Source organism: Ambystoma mexicanum, chromosome 5q, assembly GCF_040938575.1.
Source record: "Ambystoma mexicanum isolate Mex_15411 chromosome 5q, UKY_AmexF1_1, whole genome shotgun sequence".
Taxonomy (NCBI): domain Eukaryota; kingdom Metazoa; phylum Chordata; class Amphibia; order Caudata; family Ambystomatidae; genus Ambystoma; species Ambystoma mexicanum.
In genome coordinates this window covers 1182062943-1182077938 of record NC_090933.1, presented here as the reverse complement: position 1 = coordinate 1182077938, position 14996 = coordinate 1182062943, and the positions used below count along the sequence as shown (strand labels likewise).

Genomic DNA, 14996 nt, shown 5'->3' with positions numbered 1-14996 from the left:
TGATGTATATACCTATCTCAAGACTTTTAAGGATCATTTGCATATCTTGTTATTCCTTGTATTAAGGTTTCCAAAAGTTAATATAACTTAAGCTTGAAATCATATTTATGTTAACTTTTTATTCATTGATTTATATTATTGAAACAACAAATACATTACATTTAAAAAATGACTGTTTCCAATTAATTGATGTTAAATATAAGAATGTAAATTGAACAAGATGTTAACAAAATATTTACTTTGTTTTCAGATGTTCTCTGCCCAAATGTCAGAGTGCAGGGAGAACGCTTCAAATTTACCAATGGAGACTCTGATGAAATTCCAGGTATTTTATCACGTTCTACTGCAATTGTTTAGCAAATGATAAAACTATATGCATATGGCCCACATATAGTAATCTTCCTCTTACCAAACATACATTAAACTTAAAATGTTCTTTACACGTTTCATTTATTTACACTTTTTCAGTAGAACATACCATATGTGACAGTAAAGGAGTTGTTTATATCTATCAAAGAAATTGCCTTTAACATGCAGTAGGTAGTACTTAAGTAACTTTACATATATGAAACACTTAGATCAAATGAAGTAGGAGAGCAGGATCTTGATTAGGACAGATACAACTCATCACTTTTGGAGAAGGCACAGAGGCATCTAGATGTACAGGCACACATAAGTACCTTTTTGCAGTCAAGCTAGTTGGAGTTTTAACTTGGAGATACAGTAAAATGCAAGGAGATGTAACAGCTAGGACTTGATGGAAACTTCAGTTGTAGAATACATCAGTTTCAAATATGGGGGGTATTAGAAATGAGCAATGCTCAAATATAGTTAAGGAGGGTGGTTGAAGTGAATATATTTACTAGGGGCATGCAGGTTTTGCATTGATATGCACTTCAGTGACAGGTGAGGTGAGGGAAATGTGGTTAAAGTACCAGTAAGGTGAAAATCATTACCCACATCCTTTAGTTAGAAGAATATAGATTGTAGCATGGACAATCAATTCTAGTGTGTAAGGCGTTTTTAGCTTCTAAATTAAATGAATTGGGGATAGGTAGATTTGCCAGTATGTTCAAGTAAAAAGAGTCATTATCTCCCATTATTTCGACAAATACACTTACTGTGTCATGCATTCACTTTGCCAGACATTTACTTTGACATGCCTTCACATTATGAAGATGGTAATGGGTGTGGTTAGGGATAGCATAAGATTAGGTTTTGGGTTAGGTGGTAGCAGGGGGGAATAATATGGGATAGAAAAAAGAGTGTCTACAGCAGGTCTCCCCCTCTGCAATGACAACGTAAATGTCTGGCAAACTGAATGCAGACAAAGTAAACAACTTGCGAATTAATGCAGTAAAGTAAGTGATAGCGAAGTGAATGCTGGCAATGTAAAGACATATCTAATGAGACCTGGTCAACAGTGTGAGAAACCAAGTAATTTAACGTAGAGATCACATATGGTGATGTTTATATAATTAAATCTGAACGTTAGTTGTGGTGCGATAGAGGATTTTGGTTGTACCAGGATTGTATTTTAGTAGGTCACTCATCATCAGTCCCTCAATCAAAGAGAGACAGTACTTTAGTCCATAGATGCCATGGTTGGATTGTCAGGATTCGTTTTAGTATAAACTTCTAATAGGGATGAGTTGTAAGATTAATTTTCACTGAAACAAGTCATGGGTGGATACAGATAGTGAGCATGCTGATGAGGGAGCTATTTCTGTGTTGTGTATATTGATGTCATACCTACACACCACCTTTAAGTTCTGGTTTTCACTCAGGACTGTGTCATTTGCCTCTTACGCTTCTTGCATTACATCATTATTTTTTCTTCCATCATTTTAGATGTTGCACTGGGTTTACAATGCTACATCGGTGATGCTTTACATTTTCTTTCTTTTCCTTTCTTCAAATGCAAAGTTAATTCCTCTAACTCTGACTTTCATTCCAATATTCTGAATTTAAAGGTCTTCCACCAAAATTAATCCAAATCTGAATCCATCTTCTTTCCTCTCCCCTTTCATTTTGACTCCTCCAGTGTATTCTCTCTATTGCCTCTGTTCCTTTTTCTCCCTCTTCTGACAATTCTGAAATAACTTTGATTACTCTCTAATTTTCCATGCAAATCTCCAATGTTAACCCATACATAGCACTGTAAAATCTACCCCATGCATAACAAATGGCCTCTAGGACACTTACCTTACTCAGATACACTCTTGGTATTATTAGTATTCCTTCCGTCTTGTTCATCTCTCTGGCAATATGCTTTTTCTTTTCAAGTTTATCTTCATCTCTGCCACATAGTTTCTTTTCCAGCTTCCCCCTCACTCATGCATTTCCCTCGGCTATCTTTACTGTCTGCAGTTTCCTGTTAATTCCAATTGTGCTGCTTGTGTATTGTATATAAATGTGTCCAGGCTCCTTTTACTCAGCATCATGCTTCTTCTGTTGTTACAGTTTACTCTCATCTCACCTTTTTCACTATTGTCTCAATTAATCCTAAATGTTCATCACCATCATTTGCACTTGTTTTTTTCTGCTATCCAGCCAATTCCTTTTACCATCCATTTTCTTCGGCCACTGTGTCTAGATGTCTTTCATCTTTCATCTTCCACTCAAATATGTCCTTCTCTAGTCTAATTATGTCCAATTGTTGACTTATTTAGATTTAGATTCTAAATTCTTTAGCAAAATCATGTTTTAATCCAATTCAACACATTAATCAATAACTATAGAGTTATTGATATAAATACTACTGACCGGTCAACAGTGAATAAGAGGGATGCTCTCCCTAGCACCAATGTGCAAAGAGCAAAGTTGATGACTTGTATGATAGCAGAAGCAGAAGCATAACAAATTATGGATTTTGATGTGAGGATGTTGTTGTCCAAGAGGTGTTCTCTGAGTTTGGTACCACAGGACATTTTTAATAACATTTTTATTGGAATTGAGATGTAATGGTGGGCAGAATGTATCTATAAGAACACATTTTAATGAGGCTGTTGTCATCAGATATTGGTAATTGACTGACATTGTATTAATCTTGGTAGTTTGTGGGACAATGCATTTATATGGGTATTTTGACAGGTTTGTATGTACTATATAAGAAGAGGAGATCAAGTATTAGGGTAAAGGGAAATAGCAAGCGAGTGGACTACTCAACACCAGTTGTGTTTTGCGGACCAAGGCAGATTGACTCTAGACTATAAGCTGTTTTGATACGGTATGGCTGCTGAATGGAGACTTGTGAAGCTTGAACCACGGTAGGCAATTTAAAAGGGAGGATATTTGGTAAGATTGACAACTCCAATTAAGGACAAACTAGGTAACAGAATATAAGACATAACATTTATTAAGGTGGTCAAAAATATGGCACATTGGTTGACAAAAGTTAGGTATTTGAGAAGGGTCTGAATGAGAACGTAAATCTTTGTAATTTGAGTAGAAGAAGCAGATTGTGAAGTCAAAAAATTGTGGAGTGTAGTGTTTGAAACAATTGTTGGATATTTCCAGTGATACCACAATTCTCATGTTTGTGGTTACAGTGAGATTCCATATACCTCAAGGGATGAATCGAGACATACATATGGCTGCAATAGTTGGTGAGCCAGATCTCAGTTAGAAAGAAAATGCTGTGGTAGTGATGAAAATATAAGATCTTGCTATGTGTTGGGCTGTGTCAGAAATGCTGCTGAACGGGCGGTTTCAGAAAATCTGAGAAGAGCAAAGAGGACATGCTCATGCATTCTGGTTAGGGGGATTATCAAAAGGTAGATTTGACATTTTGAAACTTAGGAACATATTGGATGTGACAAAAGCAATATGACACTAGATTCATTACTTATACCACACACGTAGACAGAAGTGTATAGGACATAAGAATTGCTTTAGTTAAAGAACAGGACAGGACTAGCCATAACATGTTCAAGTTTTCGCAAAATGAGGGAACATTATCATAAATAACTTCCCTCTTAGGTTTCCTGGGTGATAATAACTTAGATGGTGCCAAGGTCTCATACCTTTGGCTGACTGAGTGTGACTAGCTCTGTGAAAAACAGAGCAAATCTATCTACAGAAGCAACAAGTATTGATGGGCAAAGGAGTAGCAGTGGGCACATTAAGGTGAACACTAAGCAGCAGGTTGAAGAGGCATCAAGGAGGATACAGCATCAGGGAGTCCACATTAAAAGTTGCCCAATTACCTTTCTCAATTTCCTAGTCTGTCTAGAGATATGTGCTCTTTTTTTCAATGCAATGGACCTAATCATGAGTATGGTAGTAGAGAAAAAATGACAGTGAAATGGCAGTAACCAAATTTACTTGACTTCCAATTTCTCGCACTGTTGTTCCATGCATTTTGGAGTGAAGCAGAGGGTTTACCTCCAACATAAAGCTGGAGGGAAAACATCCACTTAACCTCCAAAAATCAACAGATATACTGTGGTACCATTACCAATCATGTAAAAGTCGAGACAATTCTCTCAGACTTCAAAAATGGGGACTTAGACTCACTTGACACCACTCCTAATCTCCCGGTAATTCCATCGGGCCGAGTGGTGGTAACAGTAAACGGTTTTGGTGGTAATTCAGAAGTTTAAAACCACATTACAACCGGACTGGCAATGAGTCCCAAAGTGGTGGTTTATTCCACAAGCTTGCATTGAAATTTTGGATTCCCCTTCTGGATCATTTATGGATATGCTAACTAATGGCATTCTTGAAAGCTCAAACTGATTATAATCATTGGAGCAAAATATTCAATTTTTATAGTAGGCCCTTGTATCCAATATACACTCAATTAGGAAGCTTAGGTTTGCTAGAGTATGGGTTATTGTGATTATTTTGTGTCAATTGCCTTCTACAGATTTTTGCTCAACTATAAACATATTCATTGAAGATATAAAACATATGTGTGTAGTATTCTATGCATAAGGATAATTGCAATTGAATAAATGGTAATAAGCTGCACATTTTGTGATCATTCTGATTGTAAAATACTAGTAAAATAGAATATCCATTATCCGTCAGTAATCATGACATTTATATGCTGACATTTTCAAAATTCCCATGGGAAAGGGGAGTAAAATGCCCGAGGAGCTCAAGCAGCCTGAGTAAGTGCTAAGTACACAATTGCTTGGTTACATGTCTTTATAAGAAATCATTTTATAACGAATACACAGTGGGATGCTCTAACCCACATTTTGCTCTGTTATGCAGCATCACTGTGTTCTGATGGTGCCAGAAATATCAAAATGGTCGCAAAACTCTTGTGTGCACCAAAACCTCTGAAAATCGCGCTTTGTAAAGCACAAAAAGATGGCTGCCCAATCTGCCACGCATGTTGTCAGTGGTGGAACAGAGATCTCGCTCCTGAAACATGTCACTGGGCTCCACAACATGTGAAGATGGAGTACAGAAGGAAAAGCAGTGATTTGCTAAAGGAAACCCCAAAATATTGCTTTAAATATGTTTTTCTGTGTTGCTGAAACTGCAGAATGTCTTTACAAAACACCCTGAAAGATCCAAAAATCTTGCAGGGTGCTACAATTCATTTACTATAATAAATCATTGTGAACATACAATGTCCTGAAAAGCTGAAAGCATCAAGGGATTTGAACAGCAAAAGTGGCTTGTCTTTCGATCTGTCAAAATATGGGAGCAGTACCCTCGGCCGTCTGAATGACAGCTGTCAGGGGCCTGAAGGATTAAACTTTAAACGTGTATAAACTGAAATCAAATGTTTGCAATCTAAGAGGCCTGTTATTGAGAGCAACCCATCTTGTAATTGTTTTGATTCCATGGTTTAAAATCTTGAATAAGTATTTAGCTGTGATGTGATCCCACAAGTCTGTTGTATGTTAAGGGAGCATTCAACAGAATTAACAGTTACAATAAACTGGCTAAAAGCTACCAAACTGGAATAACAGCTTTCCTCACAGAGGCAAGGCCTCTCCCTCCAGCTCCCTCCACCAGGAAATCACACCAAAGTGATAATTATAGGGTGGGGGATGAACCTGGTCTGCAGTGGGGAAGGAAACAATGAACATATGCAAAGCAGGAAATGCTAGGTGTGAGGGCCGATGCAAATGGACTCTGCCAAGGGCCAACAGGGAGGAGATGCTTCCGGACTGAAGGGAGAGAAAAAGAGGTGGACCCAAACAGCCATCTGTGGCTGAACATTCACAAAGCAAATTTTGTTTAAATACATATAACTTGCCACTTACAATTGTCAAAAACACAAAAATAACAGAATTGCAAATCTATATTTTGGCTGCACATTTCAGAGGCAGCAAAACCGTGTGACATATTTTGGAAGGTAACGGCAGAAAATGTGATTTTACACCAAATGTAGTTCTGCTAGAAGTAAGAAACTTTATACACTTATGCACAGGTTATACACGCACACTTGTAGAAATTTGCTGATATATTGGACATTGTGTTCCAGATGAAAAGGGCAACATTTTGTGAAAAGCAGACACAAGATCCCACAGCTACGGGGTTTGGAGGAGTAGCTGATGTACAAAATATGTGATCTATATATGTGGTTGTTATAGAGGTTGCAGATGTGTAAATATGTATTGTATCAAAAGTAGATTTTGTTTTCAAGATGACATGGGTGGACTTTAAGCCTCATAAGCCCACACCATAAAGGTGACACACTGTTTTTCTCCTCCTATCAAGGCATGGGGGAGACTCTGAACCAATCCCTGTCAAAGGGGCGATCTTAGGATAATCCAGCACACACAGCCCCTTTATCATAGCATAAATAGAGACAGCAGAGGGCAGAAAAAGACAGATTCACCCACTATCCAAATGCTGGCGGAGCACCCTGCTGCAGAACTTTCCATCTGCCTTGCTCCAGACTCCAGAAATTTGGCAAAGCAGAACCCATTGCATAGCTGAACCACTTTCATCTAGGCCTCAATTTCCAGAACCAGAACCAACTGCACAAATCGAAGGGGAAGCATCATACTACAGCTGGGCTGTACTGTACTGCTTGCCTGCTGAAATAATTATCATCAGAACCAAAAAGGACAGATCTAATTCAGTCCTGTGCTGTGCTGTGACCAGAGTGCTTTGCAGATCCGATCCAGTCCTGTGCTGGGACAAGAGCGCCTCGCTGATTGCAGATCCAATCCGATGTGCCCAGCTATCTGTCCCAGAACCAGATTTCCTTCCCTGACCAGAATCTTGACGGACCAGAATCTATCATATCTAGTGAGTATCTATAGATAGGACTGTGTCACTATCATATGTGCCGTCCATAGTCATACCCTGTCCTAAACCCATCCTATCCTGTCTTCAGAACCTGCATTGTTAGGAGTACTTTTAAATTGTCTAAACTCTCTATCCTATCCCTTCTATCTTCCTTCTGACTAGTATTGCTAAAACTATCTTTACGCTGACCTTTTCTCATCTGAAGAAGGTGAGTCCCGGGCAGGCAGGCATTCTGATCAAGGTGCTGTGTTCTTGTGGGGATTTGTTTTGTTCATAGTCATCCTCTAGTGTTAGAAATCCCATTTGTCATTTTGAAAGCACATTCCCATTTTCCATTCTTGCACCTATCTCGAAACAACGGCCTCCACTAAAACGTCCATAACTTCCTCTGTTTTCGTGCTAACATCCACAGTTTTAAACCGCATCTAAAACCGCATCCCAAATCCTTAGGGTTCCCCCGTTATTGCAGTTGTTGCGCAGTGAAAGGCTTGCCACAAAGTTCATTTTTGGGAAATTCTGACACGTGTAAAACAGCTTTTTATTGCTCCCGACTTGAATTTTAGGATTTCAAATTGGTATTGAATCATTGCATGTGTTTGTGTGCAACTATCCAAAGCAGCACCCAAAGGAATTTATAGTAATTCCGGCAATTTTGACCATATTTAGTGTTTTTGCCCAATCCATTCTCAAGATAACTTTAAAAGCCATTCAGACAGCTTGACAGTCAATTCCGTTTTCTCTTGTGTTTGAAAGGGGGAAAGTGGGATGGTTATTTTGTTTGAATTCTGCATTCCTGAATACCTGCTCTCTCCTCATATCTCTTCACATTGCCTATTGGGGGGTTGAGGGGTGTGCAGGGGGAACCTCTAACCACAGTGCTATCTGATCTCAACACACACACGGTAAGTATTATTTCTGTGCTGAATTGTTTTGCTCACTATTACTCCTGGTTTCCTAAAGAGAGTATTCTCAGTTACATCACCCCATTGGTGATTATTGTGTACCCATTAAAACGTGCTGTGATAAAATTGTAAATACATAAATAAATATTTTAACTTTGCAAACCAACCTGATTCCTGGTTCAGTGTGACCGGGGGGGGGGGAGTTCCAGGAGAGGGGCGTGATATGAGTGGTATATCGTTCAGAATAATGTTTTTAGACAAAAATAAATAAGGATTTCAGTTGTGTACTACACGCTAGGCGTTGACTTGTGTGTGTGCCGGAATGAAATCACTTACAGCTTGGGGGCTCATCGCGGGATCCTGAATAAGACATACCACTTGTGACGGTCTAACACAGCGTGCTAACTGATGGGGTACATACACCCTGTTGGGCTACCACTCTGTGCTACACTGTAAAAACACCCTTCAATAGAAATACTCAAAGGAGTTGGGCCTGTTTTGCAAAAGTAAAAGTAACCCTGAGGTAAGTCAGAAGGAAATTAATATTTCAGGAATGGCGACCCCAGTGGAAATTAATATGGCAGAAGAATACCAACTACACAAATTGTTTCTCAGGGGTAAATGGATTGAGCAGGATGAGAATGTTTGGCTGCAGGAAATCAAACAACAAGCCACTGCCACAGAATTAGATACATGACAGGACGAGGGTCAATTACACCAGGCACTTAGTGAACTGTATATGGCCCCAAGGGTAATAGAAGAGCAATGTAAAATTGCCAGAATAGCAGCATACCTGTACCTCCACATTGGAGTAATACAGGAGAAATATGCTATAAACCTAGACCTGGCAAAAAGCCAAGTGCAATCCGTAGAGAAGACCCACACTAATCTGGACTCTGCAGAACAAAGGCTACAAAAGAGCCAATAATCAGAGAGTGAAACCATACATTATCTGACAAAAGTAAAAGAATATCTGGATCTCCTGCATCAAGAGAGGGTAGATCAAGACACCAAATTACTGACACTGCAAAAAGAGTGTCAAGAAAGATTGGACTCTTTAAAACAGAGGCAACAAAAACTGGCGCAACAATTAACTTTCAATAGAGTTTGTGCAAAACAGATGGTTGTCTTACAAGACCAGATAGACAAATTAAAAGAAAAAAATAATTAATTAATTCTTAAAGACCTTGAATCCTAAACAGAGTTTGATGAAGAGCACAGAAAGCTGGTGCATTCAAAAAACAGAGGGACGACTTGACTGCACAGAGGGGCACTCTAGTTCAGGAAAGGGACGCCTTAGGCCAGGAAGTCATCCATTTAAAACCAAGGTGAAAGAAAATCACCTGGCCCTTCAGGGACTGTGTGAACTCAAAATGCACTATGAAAAGCTGTTAGAGCACACCAGGAGGGTGGAAGATGCTCTGGCAAAGAATAATCAGGCTAGTAAGGATCAGACTCAGGAGGGGAGCCTCCTGCAGCAAAAATTGGCCACATACTCGCAAATCAGACAGGAAGCACAGAGAGACAACGAGACTCTCTGTGAAAAAAATGACAGGCTCCATAGACAGATAGCCATGCAGGAACAACTAATAGAGACCAGTAAGGCCTTAATAGAACAACAAAAGGGCCAGATTCTTGCATTTCATCAGGAAGTAGAGGCTGAGTGAGATGAGGTCCCTGGGAGAGAGAAACCCCTGAGCATAACCTCAGAAACCCTTTAATCTATTCAATTCCATGGGCTCTGCCACCCCATGTCCACTGGCTCACATGAACCAAGGGCCACAGGGATGGTAGACTTCAACCCAATGGGGAATATGGGTCTAATAAATCAGCACCTCCCAGATATGGATGGGTGGGCATGTATATATAGGTTCCCAAGTGCTAGGGCCCTCTTCTCTGATCATTGAGGGGAGAATCAGAGAAATGGATGCTCAGAAATATAACTTACCAAGAGATCAGGCAGTGAACTTGGTGGGGAATTCCATGAGATCAGGCCCACTAACAGCATACTAAAAACCTCTTCCCAGCTAGGACATTGGGTGGTACTCAACCAATCCTGGGAGCAAGGAAGAGTCAGAAGACCCTTCTGAGTGCCACCAGTCCATTGAGACTAGGGAGAGTCTAGAAGACCAGACAGCCACCTCTGGTAGCAGTGCCTCTGAGTCAGAGGATGAGAGGACCAGGGTGACAATAACTAAAAAGACTAACAAAGAGGGCTTTACTCAAGGATCCCCTGACACAAATAAAAGCTATTCGGAGTGTTCTAACGCCCTACCACAAAATTGCCAAATATTCAGTTTGGAGCACCTTGAACTATTTGAGCAGATGATGGAAATTTTCCATCTGAAGGACCGACAAAGCTGTATTCAGTATGTAAAGTGGACATTTTCTCCTGAGTACTCCAGCGTCTTTGCGGGGCTGGAGGATCAGATCCATTCCAGATGGTCCACCTATAGGGCGGCCATCCTTAAACATTTTTCCATTCATCGGAACCCTCAAGATGCTCACAAGGCAGCCTACAACTTCCAATGTGGGGAAGACCAGGCCCCACAAGAATTTGTTCAGGAATTGAAACGCGCCTTTGCGCAGACCACAAGAAGGGTGCGCACTGACAGTAAGGAATTTATGAACACCTTCATTCATGCTCTACTCAAGTACATTATGACCCAGCTAGTGAGGGACTTTCATGAGAAAAGATCACTAGACTGGGTCATTGAACAAGCAATGGGCATCTATGAAGTACAGAAGCCATTGAAAAGTAGAAATCTGAGCATGAGCCCCAAACCAACCAACACCCCTGCTGCTGTTAAGGTGGCGGAGGTGAAGGTTGCCCCCATTTTAGATCTGGAGATTGGGGGGGGCTAAAAACCATCCCCAGCAGAATCCAACCAACCCCAAACCCAGAAGGCCCTCAGGCCAATCCCAAACAGGGAGCCAGGGCGGTAACCCTCACAAATGGCACCCTTAACTCCCCTGACTACATCAGCCCATGCTACAAGGGAAATAGACCCATCCTGGGCTATGTGTAGACTCCTCCAGCCCAAGGGGGGGATCCAACCAGACAGCAGGCCACCCAGGAAACTTCCCTGCTCACTTTCCCCAGGAGGGCAGCAATCCCCCAAATACCGGACCAAATTTCTTTCCCCGGTACCCGCCAAACCTCAACCCCCAAAACAACCCTTCTTTCTTTCCCCACTTTCCTGTGCCCAGACAGCCCAATCCGAAGGGGGGAGGCCAAGGATGGAGGGGTACCTGAACTTTCCTAACCAGGGGTATTATGCGAGAAGGGATAGTTAGCCTTCTCAGGATCAACCCAGGGTAGACTTGAGGACCCCGTACCAGCCAGAGCGGGTGTCCCAACTAGAGCACGAGGTCGCATAACCCTCAACAGTACCCTCAGATTAGCATGGCGGCTCAGAATTCCTCAAATCCAGGTTTTGGTGATCCAGAACAATGATGGGGAAGAACCCCGACAACCCACCGGTTCCCGGAGGAAGCAGAAGGGGAAGTGGGGTGTAAAGCCTTAAAGGAGGCTTCCTTCCCCACTTGTGAAAAGCCCCTGGAAAACCAGGAACCAGAACCCAAATCTCGTGCCCCCTAAAGTCTGCAACCCAAGGAGCAGCGGGTGGGGAGGAGAAATAAAGAGCCTAAAAAGACCCATTTTGTGGAGGAGGTGCAAATCTTCCAATTTGAAGGAGAGGGGTCCTCAGAGGATTCTGGGAAAAGGATCTTCTCCTTCAGGGATGGGGAACTCCTCCCAAGAAAAATCGGTCCCAAAAGATCCAAATCCAGACCGGGTAGATGTGGGGACTGAGTTTGAACCACCCATCATCAAACTCCAGAATGACCAGCACGAAAATCCCCTGGTTAGCTCCCATTCTGGTGGCTGCCTCCAAAAAGGAGGGGGGCAGCCCAGAAACAGAACCAGGGGAACCTGAAACTTCCCCCATATCTGGCTGTCACCTTTTCTTACAGGTTCCCAAGATCCCAAACAGAATCCTGCCCAAATCACCTCTCTGTCAGTATCCAAAGCAAAGAAACTAACCCACCAGTTGGCCAAAAATGTGCACTTGCCTCCTTTTCCCACTTGAGGAAAAGGAGGCAAGATTTTATGCCCCGGTCCAAATACAGGGGCAATGTACAATTTTGGTACTGGTGGACACTGGATCCCAAGCTACCCTTCTGTCAAAAAGGGCCTTTGATCAGCTGAATTTGGGAAGGGGGTTAATACTAAATTCCTCTTACTCCTCTTCAGAACTTCGACGGGAAGGAAATTCCTGTCGAGGGGACTGCAGATTTAGACATTAAAATTGGGCGACACAAGGTGAAGCGCCCGGTCATAGTTGTGACTCCAGAGGGCACACCTTGTTTACTAGGGAATGACATCCTGCATAGATTGTCTCCCCTCATAAATTGTTTAAACAAGGTCTTCTGGACCCAGAATAACCAACCAATAAAATTGAAACAGCGTGTCAACCATGTTAGTTTAAGTGACACATGCCACATGGTTGAATAAAAACCTGACCAAATTGAATTTCACTTCCAGAATAATCAAATCCCAGACGTGACAGTAATTGAAGTAGGACAACAAACTGGTGATGGGGGGTCCTCTCCACTTCTGAAAATCAAAATTCCTTCTCCAGTCTAAGGTGGCATTCCACACTGGAAGGAAACACTCTGAAATGCTATACAAATTCACAATCAGAAAATCCCATTCCTATAGTCCAAAAAGATGAGGAATCAGCTCAAAGCTTGGCTGACATTCAAAAAATTGGAGAGCAGTTGTCCATCCCTATTCAGTTAAATAAGGGAAAGGCCCGAGTATGTGTGAACAACGGTAAAAGCTCCATCAGCGAGGCAATGTTCCGCAAAGTCCCAAAATATCCAGCCAATCCCACATTTAAACAGTTAGACAAATGGGAAATGGACCTGGAAACACCCAATTCCAAACATCTCCTGCCCAGCAGGTGTATGCTCAAAATTTCCATAAGCAACAAGAGCATAATCCATAATTGTTGGGTCGTGAGAGATGTCCCTGCTGCATTTTATTTAGGCAGTGACATTTTCAATCACTTTGCCATTAGTTTGGACCTAATAAACTTCAAAGCTTGGCCCTGATTAGCGGGTAAACCATTGGTCTTTGATGACCCAGAGAAAGCATTTCGGTCAGCTCACATGCTGCCATATGCAGTTGAAATTCAGATTGGAAAGGAAGTCACCACCCCAGAACGGACCCGACAATTCTCACTGGAAGTCAAAATTAAAAAAGGTCAGAAACTGAAAAATCCTGATGCCTATGTCCATGTTAATGCTAGTCAACATAGAACACAACAGCGTTGAATAGAGGTGGATAACAGCGACCTAAAGAGTATTACTCTGGGCCAGGCACCATTATTGGAATGGCGGTTGATGACCGACATTTTTCTATTGATTTAGGTAATGAACTGTTAGGACCAATCCCCAAGGACTGTTTTGACAGTGATAGCGATGATGACACAACACCAGACATGATCTTCACCTGGCATTGAGGGAATTTTCTGGTGTACTCTTCCTGTCCTTATGGTAAGGAAGATGTGATCTGTGACTTCAGGAGGGATGAGGTGATCTTTCAAGTCCACGAGGACTGTCTTCCCCACCTGAAGCCATCAGTCCAAATCAGCACTTTGACAAGGGACTTCTCCACCCAGCTGGAGGAGGCCGCTGAGATAGCCAAACCAGAAGTCTTTCCAGGCTTCAGGCAGATGGTTGAAGAGAGAGTCAACCTAGCTGATGCCTGTGAGTCTCTGGAGCAAAGGCAAACATTGAAACAAGTTTTCTTAGATTTTCAAGATCTCTTTGTGGTGGACGCATATGACTGTGGTCGCACCGACATCCACACAACAGCAATTCCCACGGACCCTGGCATGACTCTAATGTTTGTGAAGCAATATCACTTGCCTCTCGCATCAATGGAGTCCCTTACTGAAATAATTAAGAACCTTGAGTCCCGTGGGATAATTTGTCTAGCCCGCAGCACCTTCAATAATCCGATGCTGGGGATTTTGAAACCAAACGGCGAGTGGAGACTCTGTGCTGACCTAAGGGAGCTCAACAAATGGGTCCATACTTCCCGATGGCCTCTTCCCTACATTGAGCAAGGGCTGGCCCAGATCCAGGGGTCAAAGGTATTCACTGCAATAGACCTGACCAATGGGTACTGGACAATGCCTGTCAGTAGGGAGGACCAAAATAAGCTGGCCTCTACCTTTGCGGGGCAGCAGTACACCTGGACCCGGACTCCCTTTGGATACATCAACTTCGGCAAATAATTCAACATCTTTCTACATAAGGCCATGCCTGAACTGGGTGAAAGGGGTAACCTGGCCTTTGTAGATGATGTTCTAGTCAAAAGCTCAACTGTGGAGGAACACATAGCAGAGATATGTTATGTCCTGACACTTTTGAGGTCTGCTGGAGCAAAACTCTCCTTTCAAAAGGCAAAGTGGTGTTAAATGACTTCAATTCAGCAATCCCACTAAGTCAGTGCCTCGTCTGGGACGCCCAAGGGAAGCCCTTATTTATATATTTTTATGACAAGTTATACTCTGGATGATAAACCCTTATATAACACCCCTCTCTTTGAATTCCCCTGACTTCACTGAGCCAAGAAGTAGGTTTGTTTTGCAATTTAAAAGATTTATTGGAAAAATTAAACAATATATATATACATTACACTTTTATAATAAATTAATATTTGATATCACACTTAAGACTATGACAGTGATCAACACTGGGTGATGTTACACTAGCACACTGATTTAATTACTTAAGAGTTAGTATAGGGAGGAAAAGGTAACTGAGAATGCTTTTATGGTTTCAAGGAAAAACAAT

The 14996-nt window shown here is 41.7% G+C and overlaps 1 protein-coding gene across 1 annotated transcript in view; it reads left to right on the top strand.

Moving 5' to 3' along the window:
• COL22A1 (collagen type XXII alpha 1 chain) overlaps positions 1–14996 on the top strand; it is a 1250061-nt gene that overhangs the window by 402458 nt on the left and 832607 nt on the right. The window contains exon 4 of the mRNA XM_069621676.1: positions 251–325. Coding sequence (XP_069477777.1) covers positions 251–325 — 75 coding nt within the window. The remainder of the gene's footprint in view (positions 1–250; positions 326–14996) is intronic.